At 47.0% G+C, this 16,962-nt stretch overlaps 1 protein-coding gene across 1 annotated transcript in view; it reads right to left on the reverse strand.

Annotated features, from left to right (window-relative positions):
• LOC140720516 (uncharacterized) overlaps nucleotides 1-16,962 on the reverse strand; it is a 113,121-nt gene that overhangs the window by 73,091 nt on the left and 23,068 nt on the right. Inside the window, exons 4-5 of the mRNA XM_073035359.1 lie at nucleotides 16,354-16,376; nucleotides 16,148-16,266 (exon numbers count right to left, since the gene is read on the reverse strand). Coding sequence (XP_072891460.1) covers nucleotides 16,148-16,266; nucleotides 16,354-16,376 — 142 coding nt within the window. The remainder of the gene's footprint in view (nucleotides 1-16,147; nucleotides 16,267-16,353; nucleotides 16,377-16,962) is intronic.

A 16,962-nucleotide genomic window follows, 5' to 3' on the forward strand; every position in this document is an offset into this window, starting at 1 on the left:
AGCTCGTCCCTCACTCCTACCACTCTCTGAGTGAAGAAGTTCCTCCTCATGTTCCCCCTAAAGCTTTCCCCTTTCACCCTAAAACCATGTCCTCTCGTATTTATCGTTCCTAATCTAAATGGAAAGAACCTCCTCGCATTTACTGTCTATATCCCCATAATTTTGTAAACCTCTATCTAATCTCACCTCATTCTTCTATGCTTCAAGGAATAAAGTCCTAACCTGTTCAATCTTTCCCTGTAACTCAACTCCTGAAGACCTGGCAACATCCTAGTAAATCTCTGCACTCTTTCAATCTCTCCAGCCTCTCCATGGATACCTCATGTCTGAACTTTCTGAACCAACCTCCCATGTGGGACCTTGTCAAAGGCCTTACTAAAGTTCATGTAGACAACATCCACAGCCTTTCCTTCATCTACTTTGTTGGTAACCTCCTCGAAAAACTCTTTGAGATTCATTAAACACGATCTACCATGCACAAAGTCATACTGACTATCCTTAATCAGCCCTTGGCTGTCCAAATACTTGTAAATCCGATCTCTCAGAATATCTTCCAATAATTTAAATACTACTGATGTCAGGCTCACTGGCCTGTAATTACCTGGTTAACTATTGGAGCCTTTTTTAAACAACGGAATAACATGAGCTACCCTCCAATCCTCAGGCACTGCACCCGTGGCTGAGGACATTTTAAATATTTCTGTCAGGGCCCCTGCAATTTCTACTCTAGTCTTTCTCAAGGTCCGAGGAAATATCAAGTCAGGCCAGGGGGATTTATCTACCTTTATGCGCCTCCTCCTCTTTAATCTACAAATGTTCCATGACACTACTGCTTGTTTCCCTTCCTTCCATATACACTATGCCAGTTTCCTGAGTAAATACTGATGCAAAATCTGTTTAAGATCTCTCCCACCTCGTGAGACTCCACACATAGACGACCACTCTGATCTTCCAGGGGACCAATTTTGTCCCTTACTATCCTTTTACTCTTAATATACTTGTAGAAACCCTTCAGGTTTTCCTTCACATTATCTGCCAAAGCCACCTCATGTCTTCTTTTTTTTCCTTCCTGATTTCCTTCTTTAGTATTTTCTTACGTTTTCTATACTCTTTAAGTAACTCATTTGCTCTTTGTTGCCTCTACCTGCTATACACTTCTCTCTTTTTCTTAACCGGATTGCCAATATCCCTTGAAAACCAAGGTTCCCTGTGCCTGTTAACTTTGCCTTTAATCCTGGTATGAACATGCAAACTCTGCACTCTCAAAATTTCACCTTTGAAGGCCGTCCACTTACTGATCACATCCTTGCCAGAAAGAAATTATCCTAATCCACTCTTCCTAGATCCATTTTCATTTCCACAAAATTGGCCCTTCGCCAAGTTAGAACCTCAACTCAAGGTCACTGGACCCAAAATGTCCGCCTACACATACTTCTGTCACCTGACCTGTCTGGTTTCCTAATAGGAGATCAAGTATTGCATCCTCTCTCGTAGGTACCTCTATATATTGATTTAGAAAACTTTCCTGAAAACATTTCACAAACTCCAAGCCATCTAGCCCTATTACAGTTTGGGAGTCCCAGTCAATATGTGGAAAGTTAAAATCCCCTACTATTACAACTTCCTATTTCTTACATCGGTCTACTATCTTTATACAGATTTGCTCCTCCAATTCTCTCTGATTATTGGGCGGTCTATAATACACCCCTATTAGTGTGGTCACGCCTTTCCCGTTCCTCAGCTCCACCCATATGACCTCTGTAGACAAGCACTCCGGGCTGTCCTGTCTACGCACAGCTGTGATATTTTCCCTGACTAGTAATGCCACTCCTCCCCCTTTCATCCCTCCCCGTCTATCACGTCTGAAACAAGGAATATTTCTATCATGTATAAACCACAGGTGGGAGGTTATCTTTTTGTATTAATGTATTAAAAATAAATGATAAATTCTACCAATGGAACCTCTTTCTAAAGGATTCATATTCAAAATAGTAGCCAACAAATCAGATTCTTGCATATATGGAAAGTTAGATAATTACTTTTGTAAAAAATGTCTAACCTGATGATATTGCAGTAAGTGTGTATGAGAGAGAGAATATTTGCTAATTAACTCTTCAAAAGTCATCAATCGACCATCACAAAATAAATGATAATAAAGATAAATAAATCTGCAAAAAAAAAACAGATCCCCTTAATCACTAAAGATTAAACAAGTTTGGGAGAGAGAACTTAATATGACCTTTGTTAATGAAGATGGTCAATTCTTCTTTAATATGTGCCAATCAGTGTTTAATTCAATTTAAAATTGTTCACTGTTACTGTTTAACAAAGGAGAGACTATCCAAAATATTTCCTAACATAGACAATTATTGCGATAGGTGTAAAACTGAAGTAGCCACTTTTTCACATATGTTCTGGTCATGTTCTTCATCAAAATCTTTTTGGAAATCTTTATTTTCTACAATTTCTAAAGCTCTGAAAATTAATTTACAACCTAATGTGCAAACCTTTTATTTCTGTCTATACATGCAGTCCTCGTATGACCTTTATCCTCCTCCACCTCACTATCTGCTCTAACACTCTGGTTCCCCTCCCTCTGCAAATCTAGTTTAACACCCTGCCCCCCCCACCCACCCACCCCCGAGCAGCACTGGCAAATCTACCCGCAAGAATGTTAGTCCCCCTCCAGTTCAGGGGCAAACCGTCCCGTCGGAACAGGCCCCACCTTCCCGGGAACAAAGCCCAATTGTCCAGAAACATGAAGCCCTCCCTCCTGCACCATCTCCTTAGCCACGTATTTATCTGCACTCTCCGCACATTTATATTTACAGGGACTTTACTCCTGACGCCGGTCCCGGGACCCGACCCGTTTACAGACCCGGAGCGGAACCGGAGCAGATTCTCAGCCACTGGTTTTCATCCCAGGTCGCGAAGAAAGGATAAAGTTTCCCCGTGAATTTATTCCCAGTGAAAGTGTGGAGATGGGACTTGGTCTCCGCGTTGTAAAATGAAACTGTCCCGGACTCGTAACTGAGATAAACTCCCACCCTCCCGGGGATGGGACTGGCAGGGAGACGGGCCCCGGGGGAGGGGACACCGGACACGTCACAATCCCGATGTAACACGTCACCATCCCGCCCGATGATCCAGAATCCGGTCTCCGGACTCAGACTGACCCGTCCCTTCCTCTCCACAGACTCTGAGGCGACTCCCAGACCCCAAATCCGATTCCCCGTCACCTCCACCTCCCAGTAATGTCTCCCCGATGTGAATCCCTCCGATCCCAGCACACAAGGCCAGTGTGTGAATCTCTTCCCGGTGTCAGGGAGATTCCTCCGGGTCCCGGTCCGTCTCACACTCTTCCGATCTTCAGACACCTTGAGACACGGATGCGCCGTTTCCACATCCAGGGTGACAGAGACTGGGGGGAGAAGCAGAGAATTAGAGAGTCCCCGGGGATCGGAGGGAGACTCGGGCAGCGCGGTCCCGGGGATCGGGGGGAGACTCGGGCAGCGCGGCCCCGGGGATCGGGGGGAGACTCGGGCAGCGCGGCCCCAGGGATCGGGGGGAGACTCGGGCAGCGCGGCCCCGGGGATCGGGGGGGAGACTCGGGCAGCGCGGCCCCGGGGATCGAGGGGAGACTCGGGCAGCGCGGCCCCGGGGATCGGGGGGAGACTCGGACAGCGCGGCCCCGGGGATCGGGGGGGAGTCTCGGACAGCGCGGCCCCGGGGATCGGGGGGGGGAGTCTCGGACTGCGCGGCCCCGGGGATCGGGGGGAGACTCGGACAGCGCGGTCCCGGGGATCGGGGGGAGACTCGGACAGCGCGGCCCCGGGGATCGGGGAGAGACTCGGGCGGCGCGGCCCCGGGGATCGGGGGGAGACTCGGGCAGCGCGGCCCCGGGGATCGGGGGGAGACTCGGACAGCGCGGCCCCGGGGATCGGGGGGAGACTCGGACAGCGGGGCCCCGGGGATCGGGGGGAGACTCGGGCAGCGCGGCCCCGGGGATCGGGGGGAGACTCGGGCGGCGCGGTCCCGGGGATCGGGGGGAGACTCGGAATGCGCGGTCCCGGGGATCGGGGGGAGACTCGGGCAGCGCGGCCCCGGGGATCGGGGGGAGACTCGGGCAGCGCGGCCCCGGGGATCGGGGGGAGACACGGGCAGCGCGGCCCCGGGGATCGGGGGGGGGGGAGACTCGGGCAGCGCGGCCCCGGGGATCGGGGGGAGACTCGGACAGCGCGGCCCCGGGGATCGGGGGAGACTCGGACAGCGCGGCCCCGAGGATCGGAGGGGAGACTCGGGCAGCGCGGCCCCGGGGATCGGGGGGGAGACTCGGGCAGCGCGGCCCCGAGGATCGGAGGGGAGACTCGGGCAGCGCGGCCCCGAGGATCGGAGGGGAGACTCGGGCAGCGCGGCCCCGAGGATCGGGGGAGACTCGGGCGGCGCGGCCCCGGGGATCGGGGGGAGACTCGGGCGGCGCGGCCCCGGGGATCGGGGGGAGACTCGGGCGGCGCGGCCCCGGGGATCGGGGGGAGACTCGGGCGGCGCGGCCCCGGGGATCGGGGGGAGACTCGGGCGGCGCGGCCCCGGGGATCGGGGGGGATTTCCGCTGGACGGAGAGCAGAGAGAGCCCTGGCCCTTGACTCCTCAGACAGGGGAAACATCCTCCCTCACTCCTGCCTGTTGACTCCTGAAAGAATTTTGTGTTTCCATGAGATCTCTTCTCATTCTACGAAACTGGGAACAGAGAACATAGAGCAGTACAGCACAGGAACAGGCCCGTCATACAATGTTCACATTCATTTGTGAGTGTGAAGTGGGGGAGTGTGATGGTTTGAGACAGTAAAGGAGGTGATAATGGGAACCAGTTGGGGAGAGATGAATGGCAGATAGAACCAGGAGGGGGAGGGGTGGAAAGAATGTGGGTGAACTGTGTGTGTAGACGTAATGAGAAGCTGGAGGGGGCAAAGATGGGAGATGAGGATGACTTTGTCCCCTTTCCCAGAACCCCATCCCTCGCAGCCCCTCATTTAGACAGGGGATGAATTTGCAGGAACCCTTAAGCAACACAGGTCCTGATGAAGTGTTTCAGTCTAAACCGTGGACTGTTTATTCTTTTCCATAGAAACTTCCCGGACTGAAGTTCCCCCAGCAATTTGTGTGTGTTACTCTGCTTTAAATATACTCAATTATTTGGCCTCCACAGCTGCCTGTGGCAGATTCACTATCCTGTGGATAAAGGAATTCCTTCTCATCTCTGTCCTAAATGGACATCCCTATAGTCGGAGGCTGTGCTTACCGTTCTCGACCCACCCACATCCTCCCAACATCAACTCTCTCCAGACAGGTGTCAGAGAGATCTGGCGAGACCCTTCATCAGGACCTGTGCAGCTTGGAATACCAGCATCTGCAGATTTTCTCCTGCTTGATTTTTAAAGCAGAAGTTAATAAGTAAACTTCTTGATCAGTCAGAGTCTCAAAAGTTATGGGAAGGAGGCAGGAGAATAGGGTTGAAAGGGATAATAAATCAGCTATTCTTCTAAAATCCGATGTGTACAGGCCAAGAACCATCAAACACTCCTCATATGTTAACTCTTTCATTCCCAGAATTATTCTTGTGAATCTTCTGCACCCCCTCCAATGCCAGCACATGTTTTCCAATAGAAGGGACCCAAAACTGCTCACAATACTCCAAGTGTGGTCTGACCAATGCCTTATAAAACCTCAGAATTACATCCTTGCTCTTGTACTCTAATCCTCTCGAAATGAAAGCAAACATTGAGTTTGCCAATCTTACCACTGACACAAACTGCAAGTTAACCTTCAGGGAATCCTGCACAAGGACACCCATGTCCCTTTGCACCTCTGATTTTTGAATTTCGCCCTGTTTACAGAATTGTCTATGCCTTTATTCCTTCGACCAAAGTCATACCTGCCTAAGTTTGTACCTGTCAAACTCTACCTGTGCTACAAGATCCTTATTACGTATACTGGTGCATTCAAATAAGACCATAAGACAAAGCAGCAGAAGCCGGCCATTCGGCCCTTCGAATCTGCTCCACCATTTGATCATGAGCTGATCCATTCTCCCATGTATTCCCACTCTCCCATCGTCTCACCATGACCTATGATGCCCTGGCTACTCAGATACCTATCAATCTCTGTCTTAAATACACCCAATGACCTGGCCTCCACTGCCGCAAGAAATTCACAGATTCACCACACTCTGGCTAAAAAAATTTCTTTGCATCACTTTTCTGAATGGGCGCCCTTCAATCATTAAGTCATGCTCTCTCGTACTAGACTCCCCCACCATGGGAAACAACTTGGCCACATCCACTCTGTCTATGCCTTTTAACATTCAAAATGTTTCTGTGAACTTCCCCCTCATTCTTCTAAACTCCACGGAGTACAGTCCAAGAGCGGTCAAATGTTCCTCATATCTTAACCCTCTCATTCCAGGAATCATTCTAGTGAATCTTCTCTGAACCCTCTCCAATGTCAGAACATCCTTTCTTAAATAAGCAGCCCAAAACTGCACACAGTATTCCAAGTGAGGTCTTACCAGTGCCTTATAGAGTCTCAACATCACATCCCTGCTCCTATACTCTATTACTCTGGAAATGAATGCCAACATTGCATTCAACTTCTTCACCACCAACTCAACCTGGAGGTTAACCTTAAGGGTATCCTGCACGAGCACTCCCAAGTTCCGTTGCATCTCAGGACTTTGAATTTTCTCTCCATTTAAATAATAGTCTGCCCATTTCTTTCTTCTACCAAAGTGCATGACCATACACTTTTCAACATTGTATTTCATTTGCCACTTCTTTGACCAGTCTCCCAATCTATCCAAGTCTCTCTGCAGAGATTCTCTGTTTCCTCAGCACTACCGTCCCCTCCACCTATCTTTGTATCATCAGCAAACTTAGCCACAAGGCCATCTATTCCATAATCCAAGTTGTTGATATACAACGTAAAAAGATGTGGCCCCAACACGGACCACTGTGGAACACCACTGGTAACAGGCAGACAACCAGAATAGGTTCCTTTATTCCCACGCTCTGTTTCCTGCCAATCAGCCAACGTTCTATCCACATATGTAACTTTCCAGTAATTCCATGGGCTCTTATCTTGTTTAGCAGCCTCATGTGTGCCACCTTGTCAAAGGCCTTCTGAAAATCCAAATACACAACATCCACTGCATCTGCCTTGTCTAGCCTACTTGTAATTTCCTCAAAAAATTTCAATGGGTTTGTCAGGCAGGATTTTCCTTTAAGGAAACCATGCTGAGTTTGGCCTATCTTGTCATATGCCTCCAGGTACTCCGTAATCTCATCCTTGATAATCGACTCCCAACAACTTCCCAAACACTGATGTCAACCTAACAAGTCTATGATTTTCTTTTTGCTTCCTTGCCCCTTTCTTAAATACCAGAGTGGCATTTACAATCTTCCACTCCTCCGTAACCATGTCAGAATCTTTGACTTTTGAAAGATCATTGCTAATGCCTCCGCGATCTCCACAGCTACTTCCTTCAAAACACAAGGGCGCATTCCATCTGGTCCTGGAGATTTATCTACCCTTAGACTATTCAGCTTCCTGAGTACTTTCTCTGTCGTAATTGTGACTGCACACACTTCTCTTCCCTGACACCCTTGAGTGTCCAGTACACTGCTGATATCTTCCTCAGTGAGGACTGATGCAAGTACTCGTTCAGTTCCTCAGCCATCTCCTTATCTCCCATTACAATTTCTCCAGCATCATTTTCTATCGGTCCTATATCCACTCTCACCCGTTTTTTATTCTTTATATACGACAAAGCTTTTAGTATCTTCTCTGATATTATTTGCTAGCTTCCTTTCATAGTTCATCTTTTCCCTCTTAATGGCCTTCTTAGTTTCCTTTTGTAAGCTTTTAAAAACTTCCCAATCCTCTGTCTTCCCACTAATTTTTGCTTCCTTGAATGCCCTCTCCTTTGCTTTTACTTTGGCTTTGACTTCTCTTGTCAGCCACGGTCGCAACCTTTTTCCATTTGAAGATTTCTTCTTTTTTTGGAATATATCTGTCTCGCACCTTCCTCACTTCTCACATAAACTCCAGCCACTGCTGCTCTGCCGTCCTCCCGTGTGTCCCTTTCCAGTCAAATTTGGCCAGTTCCTCTCTCGTGCCACTGTAATTTCCTTTACTCCATTGAAATACCGACACATCGGATCTCGGCTTCTCTTTCTCAAATTTCACAGTGAACTCAATCATGTTACGATCACTGCCTCCTAACGGTTCCTTCGACTCAGTCTCTCTAATCACCTCTGGGTCATTACACAACATCTAATCCAGTACCTCTGATCCCCTAGTGGGCTCAACAACAAGCTGTTCTGAAAAGCCATCTCGTAGACATTCCACAGATTCTCTCTGTTGAGATCCAGTGTCGACCTGATTTTCCCAATCCACTCGCATGTTAAAATCCCCCACAATTATCATAAAACTGCCTTTCTGGCAAACCTTTTCTATTTCCTGTTGTAATTTGTAGTCCACCTCACTGCAGCTGTTAGGAGGCCTGTATATAACAGCCGTCAGGGTCCTTTTACCCCTACGATTTCTTAGCTCAACCCAGAAAGATTCTGCACCTTCCGATCCTATGTCACCTCTTTCTAATGATTTAATATCATTTCTTACCAATAAAGCCATGCCACCCCCTCTGCCTACCTGCCTATCCTTCCGATACACCGTGTATCCTTGGACGTTCAGCTCTCAGAGACATGCATCCTTTAGCCACGTCTCAGTGATGGCCACAAAATTATACCTGCCAATCTGTAGCTGTACGACAAGATCATCCACCTTATTCCTTATGCTGTGTGTATTTAAGTATAACACCTTAAGTCCAGTATTTGATACTTTTTGATTTGATTGCACTTCAACTCATCCCATTGGCTGCAAATTTGCCCCATCACCTGCCTGTCCTTCCTGACATCTTTACTGCTCACTATCTTAGATTTATTTCTGTTTTGCCCCTCCTCTACTCTATCATTCCGGTTTCCCATACCCCTTCCAAATTAGTTTAAACCCTCCCTAACAGCTCTATTAAACATTCCCGCTATGGTTCAGGTGTAACCCATCCTTTTTGAACAGGTAATACTTCCCCCTGAAGAGATACCAATGATCCAAGAATCTGAAGCCCTGCCCCCTGCACCAGTCTCTCAGCCACACATTCATCTGCCTGATCCTACTATTCTTGCCCTCGCTAGCACGTGGCACAGGTAGCAATCCTGAGATTACTACCCTGGAGGTCCTGCTTCTCAGCTTCATTCCTAACTCCTGGAAATCTCTCTTCAGGACCTCCTCCGTTTTCCTCGCTATGTCATTGGTACCAACATGTACCAAGACAGCTGGCTGCTCGCCCTCTCCCTTCAGAATATCCTGGACCCGATTCGAGACATCCCGTACCCTGGCACCTGGGAGGCAGCACACCATGCGGGTATCTCTACCAGGCTCACAGAATCTCCTGTCTGTTCCCCTGACTATGGAATCCCCTATGACTACCGCATTCCTCTTCTCCCTCCTTCCCTCCTGCACAACAGCGCCAGGCTCACTGCCAGAGACCCGGTCACCGTGGCCGTCCCGTCAGGTCATCCCCCTCAACAGCATCCGAAACGATATACTTGTTGCTGAGGGGGGCAGTCACAGGGGTGCTCTCCACTATCCGGGCATTTCCCTTCCCTCTCCTGACAGTCACCCAGTTTTCTGACCCCTGTAGCCTAGGGATGACTACCTCCCTGTAGCTCCTGTCTATCACCTCTTCATTTTCTCTAATAAGCAGTAGGTCATCAAGCTGCAGCTCCAGATCCCTAACACGGTCTCCGAGGAGCTGAATCTCGGTTCACCTGGTGCAGATGTGGCTATCAGGGAGGCTGGAGGTCTCCCAGGATTCCCACATCTGACACCCTGAACAAAGCACTAACCCTGCAGACATGCTACCTAATTCTACAAGAATGAAACAAAGAAAGATAGGTCTACTCACCCACTTACTTCGCCAAACACACAAACTTTTTAAACCGTTCGCTAATGTGGCCTGCTATTCCCCCGTCCGTCCGGTCCGATTTGCCAAGGGGAGAAAAAGAGTCGGTTCCTCGCTCTCGCCTCTTCCCATTACCGTCTAAGCCCGTTGAGCCAAAGCCCTACACTCTGCTGCCACCCACTCCGCTGCCCGCTGTATAGGGTAGTCATCTTTTTCAACTCTCCGCACACTCCTGCACAGTCTCGCCGTGCTTGTACACAAAGTTTTTTAAAAAACTGCCTTCCTTCAGAATTTATCTCCCACGCCGCCCTTCTTGTCCCAATCTAAAAAAACACCTCCAGTCCTGTATTCATCAGCCTATTCCACACTGTCCACATGAAATTCAGCAAGGCCTTTGATGTCGATGATAGACCACACTTGGAGCATTGTCTGCATTTCCGGTTCCCGAATATGGGGAGGATTTCATTACACTGGACAGGAGGCTTCAGGAGGATGTTACCAGGACGGGGGGCTTGGGTTAAAAGCAGAGAGTGGATAAGCTTGGGCTATTCAGCTGTAGTGTCGGATGTTCAGGTATGACCCCTTATCAAGGAAAATAATTCATAGGGAGTTTAAATAACGTTTCTTTTTCCAAGAAATGTGAGTACAGAACCAGAGGCCTCAGATTGAAAGTGAGACGGGAAATTTTTCTGAGTGGTCTATCGGGTAATATTCTCACAGAGAGGGAGGTTGGTAAATGGAATTTGCCCTCAGACGCTGTAGCAAAAAGTAAAAATAAAATATGTTAAAATAAATTTGGGCAGGTACACAGATGGGAAATGGTTAGAGGGATGGGGGGGGGCAAACACACACAAATGGGCCATGCTCAAGAAGACATCTTAGTCTTGCAGATTGATGAAGTGGGCCGTGAGTTCAACATCCATCAAACCCTCCCAGATCATCCTCCTGAGGAATCTCACCCCGGAGTCTGTCTGTGAAGTGTTGATGTGACGTCACGTCAGAGGGCAGCTCAGTGCCACAGAACAGACAGACTGGGTAAGGACGGCAGATTTCAATCCTAAATGGGAAATTGTGCTTATTTCTGTGGACGTATGTCACACTCTGATAGTATATCCGTGTGCGTGTGTGTGTGTGTGGGTTGATTGTGGTAAATATCCGTGTGGTGTGTATACACATTGAAGGAGAGTGTGCACATTGAAGAATTTATATGTTACAGTGTGTCATCACATGTCTGGTGTGTGTTGACAATGTGTCACACGTGATTGAGTTATTCAAATGAAGAAATGACTGTCTCTGAAGAGATTGGTTTCCAGGTTACTGAGGTAAATAACAACGTACATTGCTGAGGCTCTGACTACAATCTGCCAATCCTTCCTGTGTATGTGTGTGAGGGAGCTTTCCCAGGCCGGTTATGCTGTGTGTGCTTCTCCCGAGATGAAATCTTGACCCATGTCAATGCTTGTTGGTGTGTCCGAGTTCATTCTCACAATGCTTCAATGTAGTGGTCTGATAACCATAAGACATAGGAGCAGAATTAGGCCATTTGCCTATCGAGTCTGCTCTGCCATTCAATCATGGCTGATCCTTTTTTTCCCTTCTCAGCCCCACTACCTGGTCTTCTCCCCGTAACCTTTGATGCTGTGTCCAATCTCGAACCTATCAAGCTCTGCCTTAAATACACACAACAAGTTCCACAAATTCACCAGCCGTTGCCTCAAATTTCTCCGCATCTGTTTTAAATAGACCCTCCTCTATCTTGAGGCTGTGCTCTCTTGTCCTAAACTCCACCACCATGGGAAACATCCTTTCCACATCTACTCTGTCTGGGCCTTTCAACATTCGAAAGGTTTCAATGAGATCCCCCCTCATCTTTCTAAATTCCAGCGAGTACAGACACAGAACTATCAAACGTTCCTCGTATGAGAACCCTTTCATTCCTGGAATCATCCTTATGAAATGAACCTTCTGCAATGCCAGCACATCTTTTCTGAGATGAGGAGCCCAAAACTGTTCACAATACTCAAGGTGAGGCTTCACCAGTGCCTTATAAAGCCTCAGCATCACATCCCTGCTCTTGAATTGAATGCTATCTAAACCCCTTAAATTGAATGCTAACATTGGATTTGCCTTCCTCACCACTGACTCTACCTGCAAGTTAACCTTTAGTGTGTTCTGCAGAATGACTGCTCAGTCCATCTTTATCTCAGTTTTTTGGGTTTTCTCCCCATTTGAAAAAAAATACCTGCACATTATGTCTACGACCAAAGTGCAGGACCATGTATTTTCCAACATTGTATATCACTTGCCACTTTCCTTCCCATTCTCCTCATTCAAGTCCTTGTCCAGCCTAACTGTTTCCTCAACACTACCGGCCCCTCCACCAATCTTCGTATCATCTGCAAACTTGGAAACAAAACCATCTATTATAGGACAAGAGGGTATAACTTCAGGATTGAAGGACGTCCTTTTAGAACTGAGATGCAGAGAAAATACTTTAGTCAGTGTGTGGAAAATCTGTGGAATTTGTTGCCACAAGTGGCTGTTAATGCCAAGTCATATTTAAAGCAGAGATAGATAGGTTCTTGATTAGCCAGGGCATCAAAGGGTACTGTGTGAAAGCAGGGGAGTGGGGATGACTGGAAGAATTGGATCAGCCCATGACTGAATGGTGGAGCAGACTCGAAGGGCCGAATGACCTATTTCGGCTCCTATATCTTATGGTCTATTCCATCAGCTAGATCTTGATATACAGCATAAAATGAAGGTGTCCTAACACTGACCCCTGTGGAACACGAGTCACTGGCAGCCAACCAGAAAAGGATCTCTTTACTCTCATTCGCTGTTTCCTACCAATCAGACAATGTTCTAGCCATGCCTGTAATTTTTCTGTAATACCATGGCCTCTTAACCTGGTTATCACCTTCATGTGTGGCTCCTTGTCAAAGGCCTTCTGAGATTCCAAATATACAACATCCACTGCATCCCCTTTATCGATCCTGCTTGTAATCTCCTCAAAGAATCCCAACAGGTTTGTCAGGCAGGATATTCCCTTAATGAATCCAGGCTGACTTGTCCTATCGTGTCCAGTGTCACCAAGTATTCCATAACCTCATACTTAACAATTGTCCCCAATTTGTTCCCAACCACAGAGGTGAGGCTAACTGTCTATAATTTCCTTTCTGCTGTCTTCCTCCTTACTTAAAGGGCTAAGTGACATCTGCCATTTTCCAGTCCTCTGGCACCATGCCAGGGTCCAATGATTTTTGAAAGATCATTTGAAATGTCTCCACGATGTCTACTGCAACCTCTTTCAGAACACTAGGGTGCCGTTCATCTGGTCCGGGTGACTTATGCACCTTTAGGTCTTTCAGCATTTTGAACACCTTCTCTCTTGTAACAGTAACTACACTCACTTCTCTTCCCTCACACTCTTCAACACCGGGTACAGTGCTAGTGTCTTCCACTGTGAAGACTGGTGCAAAATATTTGGTTTATCTGCCATCTCTTTATCCCGCGTTATTATATATCCGGCCTCATTTTCTAGCGGTCCTATATCCACTCTCATCTCTGTTTTATCTTTTTACAATACTTGAAAAACAATTTGATATCGTTTGCTAACTTGTTTTACAAAGACAGGTGTGTAAAAAGGGCCTGAAGGATCTTTGGAGACCAGAGTCACCCCAGCCACAAACAGTACCAGTTGCTACCATCCGGGATACAGTACCGCAGCATAAAAGCCAGGAGCAACAGGCTCCGGGACAGCTTCTTCAACCAGGCCATCAGACTGATTAACTCGTGTGGACATAACTGTATTTCTATGTTATATGAACCAGCCTGTTGTACATATTATTCATCATGATTTACTATAAATTGCGCATTGCACATTTAGATGGAGATGTAATGTAAAGATTTTTAATCCTCATGTATATGAAGGATGTAAGTAATAAAGTCAATTCAATTCAAATCAATTTCTTGTTCATTTTCCCCTCCCAATCATTCTTTTAATTCCTCCCTTTAGATATTTAAAAGCTTCCCAATCCTCTGTCTTCCTACTAATTTTTGTTTAGTTGTATCCGCTCTCTTTTGCCTTTACATTAACTTGTCTTCCCTTGTCAGCCACGGTTTTACTATTTTGCCATTTGAGTATTTATTTATTTTTGGAATACATCTATCCTTCACCTTCCTCATTTTCCCAGAAACTGACACCATTTCTGCTCTGCTCTCATCCTTGCCAGCATCTCCTTCCAATTTGCTTTGGTCAACTCCTCTCTCAGACCACTGTAATTTCTTTTACTCCTCTGAAATACTACAATGTCAGACTTTACTGTCTCCTTATCAGATTTCAAGTTGAACTCAGTCATGTTGTGAGCACTGCCTCCTAAGGGTTCTTTTAACTACTCACCTCTGGTTTAATACATAACACCCAATCCAGTGGAGCTATTCCCCGAGTAGGCTCAACGACAAACTGCTCTAGAAAGTCATCACATTGCATTCAACAAACTCACTCTCTTGAGATCCTTTACCAACCTGATTTTCCCAATTGACCTGCATGTTGAAATCTCCCATGATTATCATAACATTATCCTTTTCATCGACCTTTTCTATTTCCAGTTGTAATCTGTGGGCCCCAACCCACTGACTGTTGGGAGGCCTGTATATGACTGCTGTCAGAATCATTTTTACTTTTGCAGTTCCTTACCTCAACCCACAAGGATTCAACATCTTCCAATCCTATGTCACATCTTGCTGCTGATTTACCAGCAAAGCCCCACCACCCCATCAGCCTTCCTTCCTTCCTTCCACCGATACATTGTGTAACCTTGAACATTCAGCTCCCAACTACAACCGTCCTTCAGCCACGATTCCGTGATGGCCACAACATCATATCTGACAATCGGTAATAGTGCAACAAGATCATCCACCTTATTTCTCATACTCCATGCATTGAGATATAACACTTTGTGTACTGTATCTGCTACCCTTTTTAATTCTGCATCTCTAATGCACTGATACTCACCCTGCTGGCTGTAATTTTCTCCTCGCATCTGTCCGCCCTATCTGACAGTCTGACTGCACGCTATCTTTGCATTTTAACCATCAGTCCTATCCCTCCTCTCCAGTTCCAACCCCCCCCCCCCACCACCAAATTAGTTTAAACCCTCCCCAACAGCTCCATCAAACAGCTCTATCAAACCTCTCTGTGAGAATATTGTTCTCCCTCGGGTCGAGGTGTGACCCATCCCTTTAGAGCAGGTCATTCCTCCACCAGAACAGATCCCGATGATCCAAGAACCTGAATCCCTGTCCCCAGCACCATCTTCTCAGCCATGTTTATCTGTCAAATTATCCTGTTTCTACCCTCACCAGCACATGGCACAGGCAGCAATCCAGAAATTACAACCTTGGAGGTACTGCTTCTGAGCTTTCTACCAAGCTCTCCAAATTCTATTTTCAGGACCTCTTTGCTTTTACTTCCAATGTCATTGTCACAAATTTACCAAAATATCTGGCTCTTTCCCCTCCCTCTCTAAAATGCTGTGGACACGATTCGAGGCATCCCTGACCCTGGCACCCAGGAGGCAACATACCATTCGGGTGTCCCGTTCACATCAATAGATTCTCCTGTCTGTTCCCCTGACGATTCAGTCCCCGATCACGACCACTCCCCTCTTCTGCCTCTAACAACAGTGAGAGATGCTGATCCGGAAGGGGGAAGACCTGTGTCAGTCAGAGTCTGCACTCACAGGGCACATGAAGGACTTGTGTATTTTCCTGACAATCCCGGTCACCACACTGATACCTGCTTTTATTCCCTACAATATTATCATCAGTATTAAATTCCCAGCTCCTCTGGTAGATCCAAACTCATGTCCTGGTGTGTTAGCCTGCGATTGCGACACAGTGGTTCATTTGACAGTCCCGTGTATTGGTTGTATTGTGACCCTGTGCTGGTGTGTCCAGGGGTCTGACATCTCCAGCTGACCATGTGACAGTGATGCCTCCCAGTCGGTGGGGTTGATGTGAAATATACTTCAGTTCCCCTTCAGCCCAGTATTACAGACAATCTTTGCCTCAAATTGGAACTAAATTGAGCTTCATAAACAAGGAAGAATGAATCTTTATAAGTTTTACCTCGATTAATAGCATCAAGCATTTCTCTCAGCACTGTTTTCAACAAATAGGGGTGATCGAATTTTTCAACCGATAGGGTCTCATCTGTCACTGACAATTCCTGGACATCGTCATTAATCCTGTAAATATTAAATTGCTGGTTATAAATTGCTATTCTGAACTATTTTACAAATCCATTCAGGGTTTCAGTGAAGAGCATGTCCTACCTTCTGTTCCGACGAGCTTCCTCCTGAAATAAATAAAACACAAATCCGATTAGACTTGGACTTACTGTCCACATCCTGAATTTCATCCAAATCATTACAAGGTGTTGAAAATTCCCACTCCCACAGTCACTCACACACACAGACAATTCAGAACCACGGGGTAAATGACAGGGAAAGTTTCTGAATGTCAGACCATTACAGAGAGGATGAAACTTACAGGGAAGACAGGACAGTCTGTGCATTATTATCTGGATATGACGTCAGTGTGTTAGGATGGAGGAATTTAAGATCAGTGATGTATGTGATTGTATGCGGGTGGAGGAAGTACCTCTATTTATGGGGAGACTTGTGGGGAGATGTAATTCCAGATGGATTTTAACAAATTCCACAAGAAATTTAGAGAAGAGGATGTGGAACTCGCTGCCACAGGAGTGGTTGAAATGGAACGGCAGAGATTGAATGTAATGGGGAGGCTGGATAAGCACGTGAGAGACCAGGGAGTTCGGGGCACTGTTGCTGGGTGCGGTGAGTAGGTGGCAGGAGGATTGTGAAGCAGGGAACTTGAGAGGAGAAAATCGGCCGAATGGCTTGGTTATGTTTTGAACGATT

This window comes from Hemitrygon akajei, unplaced genomic scaffold (assembly GCF_048418815.1).
Source record: "Hemitrygon akajei unplaced genomic scaffold, sHemAka1.3 Scf000044, whole genome shotgun sequence".
Taxonomy (NCBI): domain Eukaryota; kingdom Metazoa; phylum Chordata; class Chondrichthyes; order Myliobatiformes; family Dasyatidae; genus Hemitrygon; species Hemitrygon akajei.